Here is a 15,679-nt window from a genome sequence, read left to right as displayed (position 1 = left end):
TTAACGGTTTAGACAATGCCTGTTCAGTTGAGCAGGTGGTTCTGAATGTGATACGTACAGTTAGTTGACAGTTTTAAGTTGTGCAGTTTAGTGTTGTGTTGTAGAGTTTTTAGGTGTGCAGTTTTTATTAAATAAAACTAAAAGTTTGAATGATTATATACATTTATTTTGTTTAAAAATGAGTGAAAGAAAACGTAAAAGATATGTTTTAACTGTGAAAGAAAAGCTCGATGCGATCCAGCGAATTGACAAAGGCGAATCAGTGAAAAAGATATGTGACGAACTTAACGTCGTGTAAAGCACTGTCAATGATTGGCGACGTAATCGCAAATCCTTACAGGATTTTTGCACTAGTGTCGAAACAGAAAAGGTGTTGACGAATCGACCCAACATTAAAAAACCAACAAATGAGATGGTTGACGATGCGTTATGGCTTTGGTTTATGGCGTTATGGCTTTGGTTTATGCAGAAGCGGCGAAGAGGAACTCCGATAACTGGACCACTGTTACAAGAAAAGGCAATGTTTTTTCATTAGAAACTAGAAAAACAAAATAACGCAGAGTTTTTAGCCAGTGATGGATGGTTAGGAAGATGGGAGAGGCGACATGGAGTAAATTTTGTAAACATTTGTGGGGGAAAAGCGTCCGCAGATATCTTAGCAGCAAACGAGTTTGTAATCAAACTAGGAAACATAATTTACGAAGAAAATCTTTCACCAGAACAGGTTTACAACGTTGACGAGACTGGTCTGACTTTAAACGTCTACCACAAAAAACATTCTCTGTTTGGAATGAAAGTTCAGCTCCTGGATTTAAACTTAACCCTTTCCGGGCCAGGCGGCAATATATTGCCGCCATAGATCGTGTCTGAAAAGTGCCAGGCGGCAATATATTGCCGCCTTGATATTCGTAATTTTCTTTAAAAAATACGACATCAAATGATTAAAGTTTTATGTTTTTTTATTCCCTGGTATATTTGTAGATATTTAATATGAATATAATTTTTATTTTGGAGGTCTATGCATTTTTATTTCGTAATTGTCACGTGACATTATCAGGTGACTCGATCTATTGTTGTTAATTCTTTATGCTTTAGTGCAATCGTACCATTGTATGCTGGATTCTTCTTCATTATTTTATTTTGTGGTTGTAAATATTAGTAGTGTTACCTGCTTAGCTATTGTGTGTAGTAGTTACAATGACTGACAATTTGCGATCTCACGGGAGTGAAATTGTAAGTAGCATATTTGTAAATAGAAAAAGTGTAAATAAATTTCAAATAAAATTGTGTAAATATTTCTTGGTAAATAGTGTTTTTAACTGTATTGAAACTGCTTATGGATCCTACAATCATCTGTTTACCGGTACATCCGTAATGTGAATATTTATTTTAAGTTTCTTGCAGTTAAGAGTCAGTTGCTTTATCACTTGTTGCGAAGTACAATTATGCGTATTTATACAAAATGTGTCATAAAAAATTTATTTATGAGAGAAATAACACAAAATTTTGTATGGTTGTTCCTTTATAAATGTACAATATAATAACATAGCTTTCTACAGTAAAATTATTTTTCCTTTTTTAGTTATTTACGAAAAAAATTAAAAAATTAAATTTTTTTTTATGTAATCCATTAAAACATTATTTTTTTTAAATTTTAAATTACTTAAAGCTACATCTTTATATTTTTTTGTTGATAGTATATATCTATACGAGTAATTTGGTGCAACTTTTAGGTCATTCTCTAATGTTTATGAAAAGTTATAAATTTTAATCTAAGAGACTGCAAAATCGCCAATTTTAGCCTGGCACTTTTGACTAGTCACAAGGGGATAGATATGTGAAAAAATTTTGCAACATCTCATATTTGGTCCCGGCCCTGAAAGGGTTAACAAAGAACTGGTTACACTCACCTTATGCACAAATGCTGTAGAATCACACGAGCTCCCACTTTTGGTCATTGGGAAATCCCAGAAACCATGAGCGTTTAAAAACCCAGCTGAAGATGAAAATGAACAGCCCATTTTAATAATTGAAGAAGATAACAACACAGCTCTATTTAACGACTTAAGAAAATTGAGTACTAGTGATGATCATCTTGAAGAGAAAAATGTAATTGAATGGGTGACGACGACCTTGAAAAAGATTTTTTAGTGACGATCAAATCGTAGAAAAAGTGGTTGAGGAGGCAAGTGAACAAGGCATTCCAGAGGACTCTGACGAAGACGATCAAGCAGAAAAAAATCAGTCACGAAGAGGGGAAAAAAAGCACTTCAGTTGGCCGCAATGTATATTTAGCAGCAAGACCTGTCGACAGCTGTAGATGTGATGTTCATTAAAAAGTGGAGAGACTATGAAGAGACTACTTCATAAAGACGATGGAGAAGAAAACACAAAAGAAAATAACAGATTTCTTTTAGCATTTACCAGATATTTAATGTACTTTTCTGTTTCGGTGTCAAAAATTACCATACTTCGGAAACAAAATGTAAGTTTTACTTTTATTTTTTTCTTATACAATGTAGTACGATGTATTACTCTATTGTTATTATGTATTCTATATGCCACTGTTCTTTAAAATATTAAAAGTAATTATGTTTTCAGTAAAATAACCTTTTGAATTAAATACATATTTTTTTTACCGGTACAGTATTACGTAGTTGGTACGTATACAGTATACCAATTAAGATGTTCGTCGGATTAACCGGCCAAACCGCTTTCCGGCCGGGGGTTCGGTCCTGTAATGGCCGGTTAAGAGGGCGTCTACTGTATATATATATTATTGGATAAGGTATTTGGTGTGGTATTATTGGAATACACCACACCATATGTCATGTAACAGGCTACACAAAGGTCACATGCTTATACCTCATTTCATTCTGAAGATGTCTTGTGGTCAGATAGACAAACAGACGTCATTCAGAAAAGAAACTTTTACATTCCCTCTTTTGTCAGCCTACTAAGAGATAGACTTTTAGAACTCATTCTTGTCTATGTAGAAATAAAGTTTCATGCAAAATTTAAAGTCTGCAAATGATCTTTATTGAGATATCTAGCCAAATGATACATTTTTGTACGAGCGCTATCCATCCAGAAAGTAAATTATGTTTTGATGTAAACTAAAAACAAAATAGAAGAAAAAAAATTGCATTGTATACATTTGAAAGTGACATTAAATACTATTTTCAACATAGCCACCATACAAATTTAGATATTTCATAGCGGTGAACTAGTTTGGAAATTCAAGCATTATAAAATTCTTCTGTTTAAGACTTCAACCAGGTTGTCACACCCTCCTGCAGTTCCACGCCGTCATCAAAGCCCCCACTCCATAGACTGTATTTGGTTTCCCATTTCACGAGTTTTACCCAAATCTCCTGTAATGATTTGATTTTTATGGGTTAAGATTAACGGTACCCATTTTGCACAACATTTATGGTAATCTAATTTCGTTCCCATAATCTTCACAGAGTTGGCGATAAGTCTTGATTGGTTTATTGTGCTTGTGGTTTATTATGCCAACAAAAATTGTTTTACCAACCGCACTTCACAACTCGCAGGATTTTAAATTGCATTAAATTTTAAACTGCCATTGTAAAACAACAAGGAGTAACAGTAACCTCTCACTAGCATGGCTGGATAGCCACTGAACAGAGAAATGCCCTGACATCAAAATGGCAGTAATAGTCCCGCCTCTAGCGGCTACAGAGCAAAATGTAATCTACTTTCTAAATAGCCCTCATACATTGAGTTAAGTTTCATAGCAGGGTTATACAGGGAGCGGCAAAATGATCTGACGGTTTTCGCTGCCGCGCTGTCAAGCGAGTGAGTGGTGGGAATAGGAGCGTGGCAGAGCCTACGTGCGGACATTTTAGTAGCCATGGAGCGGTGGACGGCTGAGCACCTTGCGTTCGTTGTGGAAGCATTTTTAAACAGTGGCGATAGTGTTGTTGCTGTTCAGCGGCAGTTCCACAGATGTTTTAATGTGGCTCCAAGAGGGAAAGTGCCAACTCGAAACACCATTTTGCTGTGGGTGGGTAACTTTAGAGCTACCGGTTCAGCTTTAAAACGAAAATCAACAGGCTGTCCAAGGTCAGCCCGGACGCCAGAGAACGTCGAGAGAGTGAGAGGAGCTGTGGAAGCCAGTCCTCGGCGGCCTGCACGTAAACAAGCTGCAGCTCTGCAGATGTCTGACCGCTCGGTAAGAAGAATATTAAGGTACGACCTGCACTTTCATCCGTACAAAATGGCTATCGTGCAACAGTTGAAGCCCAGTGATTATGCAAAACGCATTGAATTTTCAGAGCAAATGATTGATTTGCTTACAGATGAACAAATTCTCATTATGAGCGACAAAGCTCATTTTCATTTGAATGGTTATGTTAATAAGCAGAATTTCCGATATTGGTCAGAAAACAATCCAGAAGAACTGCATGAACGACCACTTCACAGTACCAAGGTCACTGTGTGGTGTGGCGTAACAAAAAATTGTGTTATAGGCCCATACTTTTTTGAAGAGAACGGTCTAACTGTAACCGTCAATTCACAACGATACCTGACTATGTTGAAAAACTTCCTGATCCCCGAAATACGCATAAATCGCTTCAACCGCCACAGAATTTGGTTCCAGCAGGATGGAGCAACTGCCCACACAGCCAATGTGGTAATAAACTTCTTAAGAAGCAAGTTTCGTGGCCGAGTCATCTCGCGTTTCGGGGACATTGCGTGGCCACCTCGCTCCCCGGATCTCAGCATCTGTGACTTCTTCTTGTGGGGACTGCTGAAATCTAGAGTATACACAAACAAACCCCGCACATTGGATGAACTGAAGGAAACCATACGCCAAGAAATAGCCAACCTCTCTCCTGAAATGTTAGGGAAAGTGTTTGACAATTTCAGTGCAAGATTGGAAGAATGCATTGCCAAAGACGGACATCATTTGAAAGACGTTATATTCAAATCTTAAACGGATCAACTCGCCATTTTTTGGTTATTTTTATAAATGTTCATAAACACCAATCTGAAATCTGCAATAAAACACTTTGTACCACTTTAAACGTTTGAGTTGTTTACATTTTAAAATCGTCAGATCATTTTGCCGCTCCGTGTATAATAAAAGTTTCGGTGAGATAGGGAGGGTTACTACGATGAAGAGTGCACTGACATAAATTCTTCTCGCCAACTTTTAACATTGGCTTTCCATTAAGTTTTATTATACTGTATGAATAATTTACATTGTTAAAATGCCATATGACTGTACTCAGGTTGTTTACAACTCTATTTTATTTATTCTGATAATTTGACGTTGCTATATGTTTACCCGTTAGATCATTGTAAAAGTATTTGCTAATGCTCAGAAAATGCCCAGCGAGTGACATGCACCATCTTCGAACTCAGTGTTGCCAATATGTGTATGAAGCTTCATGCCATATTTCAAGTCTGTAGGTCAGTTTGTTTTCGAGATATGGTGCGGACAGACAGATATACATACAGAGAAACAGAAATAAAACGTTTGCTACTCCATGAGTGAAATCTTTGCTAGTGCTCAGCCAATAATGATTTCACTTCTTTTATTTATTTGTAATATCTTGTTTAAAAAATGTATTTTATTTTCCCAGCAGTGCGTTTGGTCCCCTTTCCGGGCAGATAATGTCGGCAGTGAAGGAAGGCTGCCGTAAGGCCTTCCAGGCTCAACCTCAGAGACTCATGGCTGCCATGTATAGCTGCCAAATACAGGCCAATGCCGAGATTCTAGGTAAGTCTCATTTTGCCTTATATTATTGTGTTGCATCTGTAGTTTGTTCCGTTTGAATTCGGTTTAACAGATTCCATCTGTTACGATTTAATCTGTTTGTTCACTGTCAGTTTGAAAATTCTATTATTTGTAAAGCTATTTATGGTTGATTTGTGGAAATAATTGTGGAAGTGGTATGAGACTTTTATCTTAATTTTTTTTAAGAAGACGCTGATCCTCTTTTAAGCCTCATTCTGCTTGTCCTCATGGACCAGCGACTTGTGCGAGGATCTTATCAAACAGAATGAGGAGTAGAGTCGATAAAGTTCAACGTCTTTGTTTGATTACTCATTGTCTCCCCCCATGCACGTACACGAGAAGAATACAACAATTTTATATCTGATTTGAGGTACTTTGTTTAAAGTTTGTTATTGACTATGGATAATTTGAAAGGATAATGGCATTTCGGACATTTGCCATCATTCTTTCTTTGTTTCACAAAACGATGGAAAAATTTCTAAATTTAGGTAATTTTTCAACCTCAGTTGAAAATTTGTTCGACTGGTTAATTGATCAAGTAACAGCTGTCAACAAGACTTACTTACTCCCATGGCCATGGATACCCTAGGTGGTATTTGGCCTCGCCAACCAGCTGCCTCCATCTCTCCCTGTCTTCACAATCCCCCTGACCCGCTCTCAATTTCCGCAAGTCCTTCTCCACCTGGTCCTTCCAGCGATTTTTGGGTCTACCTCGAGGTCTTCTTCCAACTGGATTGTGTTTCCAAACCTCTTTAATCAATTTATCATCCTCCCTCCTCATCACATGGCCTGCCCACCGAAGTCTCTTGCTCTTTGCTTCTCCTACAACGTCTGGAGATTGAAACATCTCTCTGATTTCTTGGTTGTGCCTGATTCTCCATCCATCTCCATCTCTAATAGGTCCGAAAATTTTCCTCAAAATTTTATTCTCGAATGTAACCAATCTCTTTTCTGCCTGTTTATCTATAATCCATGTCTCTGCTCCATAGAGAAGAACTGGTCTTATAACAGTCTTATATATTCTTCAACAGGACTATTGTTACAAAATGCTGATACCAGTTTGATTTTTACATTTTAAATTGATGCTTTATACACAGTTAATATTTTTTAATTTGGGAAGACTATTCATTTTGGCAACAATCACTTAAGATACTTTTGTAAATGCCAGGACTGATACAGGGTGTTACTGAACGTATAAAAAAATCATAAGAGCTTATTGTGAAGGTAAAACTAAGACTTTTGTTCCCAATGAATGGAATTCACCAAATAATTTATTTAGGAAATCAGGACCCCAAAGTTTATTTAAAACTTTATTAGAGGAGAATTTATGTTGAAATAAGGATGGAAGATAAAATTGTTATATTCATAATAAATGCGGAAAAGCAAACAAATTTTATTAATTAACATTGTTATGAAAAACCATTCTTAAAGAAATAATTTTGAAGTTGAAAGTCCTATCTCACCAGTTATATCGCTGCTTCGACAAATGCACTGTAGACTAAACACACAATAAGGCAATAATAAAATGAATTATAATTATTTTTAATGGAATATTGAAGTGTACAAGTAGAACATTAATTTAGTTGCAGTAACAGAAAGGTAATTTTGGTCAACTAACTTTGGGGCTTCATAGCTCTGAAGGGAGGCATTCATGGGACTTTGTTCATTTGAAAAAAGTCTTGCTTTGACCCAATGTCCTGAGCTCTCTAAAGGTTTTTGTATGGGTTCAAAAACATCTTCTGTAAGGATTTAATTGCTATTATTGGCATAACAATGTTGCAACAGAAAAAAGAACTGTTCTTAAACCTGAGTCTCGATCTCCCCCCTTCCCCCCCCCCATAAAATACATAAAGTACTCAAATTTCGTGTCATCCATAGCCTGTTTTATGAACTAAAAGTTTAACTTTCGCCATTTAAATTATAATGTGTAAAAAATGCTTTTGATAAATTTGTGTAAAACCATTGCATATTGATATTTTTATTCATTCAGTATCAGGTGCAAAAATATTAAGGAGCCTTTGAAAAACCTTCTTTTGTTTCCATCCGTTAACACATATTTCAAAGAATTGAATATGTATTATATGCAAAAGATGCACAATTTAATACTGAACACAAGTATATACAGAAAGTTATATAATTACTTCAAAATAAAAATGAAACAAAATTTATAATACACATAATTTTTTAGCTGTATGTCGAATGGTTTTGCTATGTTTATATAAATATTGACTCTTTTTCTTTCATTTGGTTTGGTAATCATATCAATTGATGCTTCAATAACGGTGCCAAGACGGTTTCTTGCTAATGCGTTGCGATTACTACACATAGCGCTTCTACGGTTAACCATGTTTTACAGTTGATGTAAAATCATAGGATAGTAGAAAGTCTTCTACCCGATCTGAAACAATCTAGATATTTCTTTAGCTGCTCCTTCTTTCCTTACACAAGCATTTTACGTATTTAGGTAAGGGAGATAAGTTCCCAACTGACTTATGATAGTACTGACTACAGACTGGTAGAACTGAAACACTGTCATAACTGTGAAATGTGTCGTAACCAGAGATATTCTGTGCCAGTGCCGTAACTAGGACTTAAGTTTGGGGGGAGGGTGAAACCGATTGAAGAGCACACACCACAACATTTAGCTTGTTTATTTTAAATGTGTTAGTTTGTTGTTACGTTATTTTTTTTGAGGGGGTTCTATTTGGGGGGGTTCCATCCCCCTCCCCTCATTAGTTACACCACTGTGTGTACTTCGACCAACATTGAGATGACACTCGGGACTCTGTTGATGCTCTTGGTTGTTCCAGAAAAAGGTGTAAGGAACGAGGAGGAAGCTGTAAACTTCCTTGAGTGCCTTGATTTTACAAGCAAGGAAGTATTTTTCCTCTGAACAACTCACCGAGTCTTAGTGTTACAACCGAGAAATGGCTCGGTCAAATGTCTGACAAGGGCGCAAGGAGAGTAGATTGGGGAGGGGGAATGCTTATTCACTGATTTTAGAACTTGGATTATGACAAAAACTGTATCTCCAGACATCTTCATAGAAACAGGAATTGTTCGATTTTTCTGAGCCACCACCAGATTTAGACATTTTTTTGCCTAAGTTGTAGAACATTTTAAAACAATTATTTTTTTAGTTTTTTCGTTCTCTTAGGACAAGAGTTAAAAAATGGCACTTAGTCCTATAAGGACCTTTGTGCTGCTTTCAGAGTGACAGGATATTCAGGATGGGTAAGGTTAGGGAGTAGGGGCCACCTCCTATCAGGATCCATGAGGAAGGATTTTGGGCACTACATCTCAAAGTCTCCTTGGAAGAATGAGAAAACAGCTCTGAACCAGCCTCTCCAGTCAAAGTAGGCAGGGGGTGGCACACCCTATATGTTGAGGTTAACAAGAACCTCTGAGGTTAGGGAACAAACCCCACCAACTCCAACAGTCATCTTCCAGAGTAGACTAGACCTATCAAATTACCCTTGCACCCCAAAATTTCGACATTCACGGTTAGTGATGTGCCGCTCCTGGACATCCATAGGGTTGCCCAGATTTAAGTGACACATCAGTTTTTGTTGTACCCAGTGTAAGTTCAACTGGAAGGTATAAACCAGCCAGAAGTGAACCATCCTGCGGATATTTTTTTAGGGTAATAAAGAAGAAACAGTTATAAAACTATTAACACAAAGCGCAGTTTAATACAAGTGTTTACAAGTCCCGCTAAACTTGGTCAACCGTTGGCCCAAAATCAGGGGAGTCGTAAACCGGGAACGATATACAGATCGTTAGCAATAAATACATAAAAACTACACTTAAATAAATAATATATATATACGATTGCTTAACATCTATGTACTAGATTAAAATAGGTGTACAATGTAGCATGTTCTTGATAGTTTTGTACAATGTGAACTACTTATTTGAGTGATATACTCATAAAATAGGGTGAGTCCAATTTTTTATTAAATTTTATGTTGATTGATATAGTTTCAACTTTGTGTAAATATATATGAATATATCATGCATTGTAACAATAAAAATGTCTTATTCTCAGTACAGTATCACAATTTCAATAAATTATCTTAGAGTAGGTAAACCATTTTTGACATTAAATTAATTAAGTTTTAAAGAATATAAATATTTGTGCTTTGGTTTAATTTTAACGTAAACTGTAAAATATACACATAGCATTTTTTAATGGAATTTTATGGTACATTAAAAAAATGTAACTTGTGAATTTATATTTAAGGTTAATATTTTAAATAAATAATATAATTAAAACTGAGCAAATAAAAATAATATTTCAAATATTTAGTGCAATAATGATAATATTTTAATACAATGATAATTTATAATTTTAGTACTTTTTCTGTTCTTGATATCACTTTAATAAAGAACCAAAATTGTAAAACTAAATTTAAATTTAGTTTAAGTTTAGTTCACAAAATTAAAACACAGTTTAAATTTTGTGAATTTCTACCAAGAAAAATAAACAATTCTGAAGTATTGTATGTATTTATTTCAAGTCTTCAATACTTTGTAAAATGAGTTAAATAAAATTGATATTCAAAATGTTCTTAATTTCTAGGTACTCTCAAAACAATGTAATAGCTGTTGTTGCAATTTTGTTGGAGGTGCAAAATTTTTCACATAAAGAATCTCATAAAGTGAACATTTTTGTTTTCAGTTACTGAAAGTATCACCAAAATAATTTTTCTTTTCTGTAGTTTATCAAAAAGCATGCTCACTTATTGAAAACTGGAAAACGGTTAAGTTTCATAGCCACGATAAATATTCACCTAAATACAAACTTAACTACAGTACAATAAATAATAGTAATGTCCTTTAAAATTAATGATAAAACACAGAGTCCTTAAAGCTAAGTTAGTTACACGCGCTGAGCGGTTGTACCCGTGTCTTCATTTGGTTCTTCAGTTTCCCAGGAACTGATACATGCTTCCAGGAACATTATAAACTTTGATCAAGGTGCAGTAGTGTACGGTTACGTCAATTTTGCATCAGAATTTATTTTTCACTGATTCCAACTTCAATTATCCTTCTCAAAGTGTTTGTATCCTGAGAGATCCATTAAATAAATTACAAAAATTATCTAAGCACTTTTTTTGTAATTAGATGATTTTGTTTGAGAAGTGAAACAAATTTTCCTACGAACTTAACTTCCTGATAGCTTTGAATCAAATGAGTTGTAGAGCATGAATAGTTCCGGGTGGCTTTAAAATTCTAGTTCTGGATTCTATCACAGACATTCACTTGTTCAGTCCAAATCCATGGTTCCTAGCATCTCTGTCACTTTGTCCCAGGGGAATGGTGGTTTCGGACCTGCAACAATGATGATTCCAAGAAATGTAACAACTGTCTGAAATTGTTTCTTAGTGAAAGTACACTTAACCTTTTGCGCTCTCCTTTCTAGTACTATTGTACATAGCAGAATCCCTCTCCACTTGTAATAATAATCACTAATCACCCATGTTTCCTCTACAGCTCGGATTTAAATTTGCAAACAAGTTAATAGCTGAAAATATAATAGCTGATATTGTTTTTAAACTTAAAAAATGTGGGTTTTTTAATTTTATTTACTAAAAAGTTTTGTTATGATAGTGTAGAAAAAAGAACTCTTTCTTCTTGTATTTTCTAATTACAAAATTAATATAATAATATATTTTACAAATATAATTTTTAATACCATAGTTTAATAAGTATAATCTACAAATAAAACTATTTCTTACTGTTTTTATTGCATATTATAATAACTATAGCATACATAGTTATAACTTTATTGTTTTCTTCCATTATAAATACAGTATAGCATTTATAAATATATAAAAATATAAAAGTTTTAAAGTTATAACTTAATAATTAATGTGCAAAAGCTATATATTTAATAGAAATGATATAAATAACAATGTTAAGAGTAAACATTATATTTTGTGTTATTAATCAATTAGGAAGTGTGATAAAGGAGTAACAATATAAAATAGAGAACCTATGTAGTTATATTTGTCTTCCGAAATTTCAGATTGTGGTATTCATGCAGAAAGTAAAAAACTGCTTATAGAAAATAAAATATTCAACCATGGATGTAAAGATAAACCCAATCTTTATTTATATTTTTTTTTATTCTGAATAAAATGATATATAATATTTCATGTTATGCTTGGTAACAAACTGATTTGGTAGTTAATTTTTTACCTCTGCAGAAGGGGTCAAAAAGATCTGACAGTTAAGGCTAAAATAAAATGCATGTCAGTTCTAGGATTAAGTGAAACTAAAAAAAAAACATTTCAGAGACCAAGTGAATATATAAAAAAACAGGTAATATTTGTGCATTATGAGAAAAAAAACTCTGATTTGATTTGTAAGATGTATTTGTTATAAAACAATTATATCGGTGATGCTGTGTCCATCTTACTATGAATTTCTCTAGGGAAGTGTTGAAAACATTATTGGGTCCAGTTTTTATTGCAAAGTTACATTCAGTGTATCTATTTTGTATTCTAGCCACATTCATAAATTACCAAGTACAAAAGTAAAATTGAAAGCATTTGTTGTAAAAGGGGGTGGTTAAGGAGGTAATTGCATGCAAGCGGTGAGGCCACGTCGGGTGTTTTGACCCAAGGTAGCAATGGCATTGCAGCAGATTGCACAGGAACTGGGTGATTAGATGCATGCTATTGACTTCCTGGGAACATTGACTGCTGGGCCTTGTCGGTCTCCGGTCTCTTTGTCAGTTCAGTCGCTTTCTTCCATCGGTTTGAGAAATTGTGTCAACAATTTGTAGTTCATTACAATGCAACCCGATTTTTTCCTCAATCACTTAAATTTGATAAAAAAACTATGAGTTGTTTAAGGTGAAAATAGTTGTTGAAACTTTATTTGAAAATAATTATTTTAGAAGAAAAAAATCTACCGTAAAATTGCTTTATGTAAAAAAAGAAAAAAAAACAGTGGTCCTAAAACTGATACTTGTGAGATACCCCATTAATCTCTTTATAACTTTTGCAAGGAAAGTAAATTTAAAGGATTAAAAAGTAAATTTATTACTAGACTGGCATTCAGCTCAATTTATTTGAATTAAAGTGCCATTTTTTTGTTTTTATATTTATGAACCACCAAGTCAAATTCAAGTTGTGCTAAATGGAAATTACTCACTCTTTATTGAGCACTTCAATCATTTAAGTTTTATAAACGACTGTGAGTTTTTTTTTAAGGTGGAAATAGATGTCAAAACTTGATTTGAAAATCGTTATTTTTGAAAAGAAAAATATATTGTCAAATTGCTTTATGTAAAAAAAAATAAATAAAAATTACAGTGGTCCAAGGACTGAGACTTGTGAGATACCCATTAATCTGGTTATAACTTATGCGAAGGAAGTTAATTTAAAGGCTTAACACGCAAATCTTTTAGTCTGTTATTGAATTAAATACCATTTTTTTGTTTTTCTATTTATGAAACGCCTAGTGAAATTCAAGAAAAATAAAGATTACTCACTCTATATTGAACACTTCCCATATAAATACAAACTTTATCCGGATATTTTAAACAAAAACTTTAAATCATATCGGTTAAATCCTTGGAATTTAATATTGTTTGTGTTCTTAATTTTAATATTGTAAGGGAGTCGTAAACCAACCTCTAATCCTTAAACTCCTTGTGTACCGCATTGGCCGGCCCCTTCGCTTGGTGCTGTTGTTGGCCTTGTTGACGCACATCATGCCATAAACCCGGATACCAGGCACACTGGCATAGGTCGGCTGGTCGTGGCTCATGGGGCCTTCTGTGAAAAATACTTAGTGTCATAGTTGAAGCATTTGGTGGTAAGTAAATAAGGTAGCTTAGGTTTTGATTATTAGTGACATTCGTAATGACGATAGCATCAAAATGATCGTGTTGCACTCATTGTTACATCAGGTAACAATCTTGTATGACAACAGTATACAAAAGGTTGTTTTTGATATCATAAGTGCCTTAATATTGTTGGTAATTGTGTAGAAGTACCTATATAAAAGAGTGGGCTTTCATCTAAAAATAAAATTATTACAAAAGGCTTACTTGATTTTCTTATGAATCAAAACAGTACCTACTTACTAAAAAAATGTCATATTGCTACCAAATATAATTATGAGCCAGTCCTAATCATCTCTGATGTAATACTACTACCAAGTATTTTTAAATTCAGGATGAATGTGTTGAAAGGAATGAGATATTCTTAAAATTGTTGCAAAACAAAAGAATGTTACAACTAATCTGCTCTGAAACACTCTTCTTTTGCTATCGAAGGGCCAGTGATGATTAAGATTTCAGGAAGGATGGTTGATTGAGCAATACGTCATGCCTAACATTTTTGAAGGTCCTGAATCAGTACCCTTATATCAATGGATACTGAATCCAAGAATTAACAGTTATACTAAATCGAATACTCGCCCAATACACTAATATCCATGGGTAGTCACAAATTAAATTCTAACAGAGTATTTCAATATCCATGAATGTTCAAAAGTTACTTACCTAGTACACTGGTATCCGGACATCGACAGATGACGAGGTAGTGGGATTTGCCGGTACGGATATTCTGGAGAGCAAGGAGGCTCCAGTCCCTCGGAACCCTGCACATCCTCATGTCAGCGACAGGCTCACAAGTCTTCACCAGCGTCAGGATCTGGAAAATTTGATGAGTTCTGGTTGATCATTGTTTTAGGGCACAAGGAGTAATAGTTCTTTTTGTTGTCTCTTATCCTCAGGATCTGGAATATTTAATGAGTTTTTATTGATCATTGTTTTAGAGCACAAGGAGTAATAACTCTTGTTGTTGTCTCTTATCCTCAGGATCTGGAATATTTAATGAGTTGTGGTTCATCATTGTTTAGAGCACAATGAGTAATAGTTCTTTTTGCGGTCTCTTATCCTCAGGATCTGGAATATTTAATGAGTTGTGGTTGATCATTGTTTAGAGCACAAGGAGTAATAGTTCTTTTTGTTGTCTCTTACCCTCCAAGTTGGATATTTTTGAATGGAAAAAGAATTCTGTGTCAAGATTTTATTTAAATTGTTATTACCTTTTGAGTTATAAAACAATAAAAATTAACAAGGCAATGAATTGTTTGCGTAGATAAAATATTATTACTAAGAATCAATTAATTACAAATTGAAATTTATAAAATTATTTATAAATATTAAATATTACTATGTTTTATCATGACATTGAAGTAGATAAAGTGATTGTCACAATCCGAAGAAATCTGTGTTTTACTTAAGATCGCGAGTAGTGAAAGTTTTACGAGCCACATCACAAACAGCATTTGCAGTATAATTTTACAACCACTCTGAGAAAGTTTAGTACTTTGAAGTGGCATTACAATGCTGTGCTTTCCGTAATGCCACATTGTCAACGTCAATTAGAAGAAGTTGTTATTTCAGTACCCAGCTGTTAAATAATTATAGTAATCAAATGCATCTCATCAACGTCGGAGTGGTGGGGCAATGTGAACACACATTAACACAACAGCTGTAGTCTAATGTGGGTAATCTTGTGATGTAATAATATACTGCACGGCAAGCAAGATGATCGGTGGTTCTTTGCACTGCGGAAAATTAAAATCTTGATGTTGCTTTTTGTTTGTTGTAATAGGTTGTAATTTTATTCATTCATATGTACTGTGCTTTGGCTTTTTAAGGATAAAGTCATTCAATTTCAAATATTCGTTTACATTAGTCTCGATTAACTGAAATCCAATTAAATAAATTTCCAAGTAAAAGAAATTGATTCTGAGAGATACTTTTTTATGTATTATAAAAGACATTGTAGTATCTTCAATGTAATGTCATGCATCTGCAAATACATTTCATGTTCAACGTTCGTTTTTGCTCTGATAAGAACAATTTTGTGTATCATTTCT

General features: G+C 34.2%; 2 protein-coding genes across 2 annotated transcripts in view; one reads left to right on the top strand and one right to left on the bottom strand.

Annotated features, from left to right (window-relative positions):
• The window catches only part of LOC124366401 (elongation factor-like GTPase 1), a 271,013-nt gene that overhangs the window by 32,928 nt on the left and 222,406 nt on the right, over positions 1-15,679 (top strand). The window contains 1 exon segment of the mRNA XM_046822926.1: positions 5,616-5,752. Coding sequence (XP_046678882.1) covers positions 5,616-5,752 — 137 coding nt within the window.
• LOC124366402 overlaps positions 10,035-15,679 on the bottom strand; it is a 103,876-nt gene continuing 98,231 nt past the window's right edge. The window contains exons 5-7 of the mRNA XM_046822927.1: positions 14,292-14,442; positions 13,417-13,560; positions 10,035-11,104 (exon numbers count right to left, since the gene is read on the bottom strand). Coding sequence (XP_046678883.1) covers positions 11,040-11,104; positions 13,417-13,560; positions 14,292-14,442 — 360 coding nt within the window. The 3' untranslated portion in view covers positions 10,035-11,039. The remainder of the gene's footprint in view (positions 11,105-13,416; positions 13,561-14,291; positions 14,443-15,679) is intronic.

This window comes from Homalodisca vitripennis, chromosome 7, assembly GCF_021130785.1.
Source record: "Homalodisca vitripennis isolate AUS2020 chromosome 7, UT_GWSS_2.1, whole genome shotgun sequence".
Lineage (NCBI taxonomy): Eukaryota > Metazoa > Arthropoda > Insecta > Hemiptera > Cicadellidae > Homalodisca > Homalodisca vitripennis.
The sequence above is the reverse complement of the archived record's forward strand: the minus strand, read 5'-3'. Positions and strand labels throughout refer to the sequence as shown.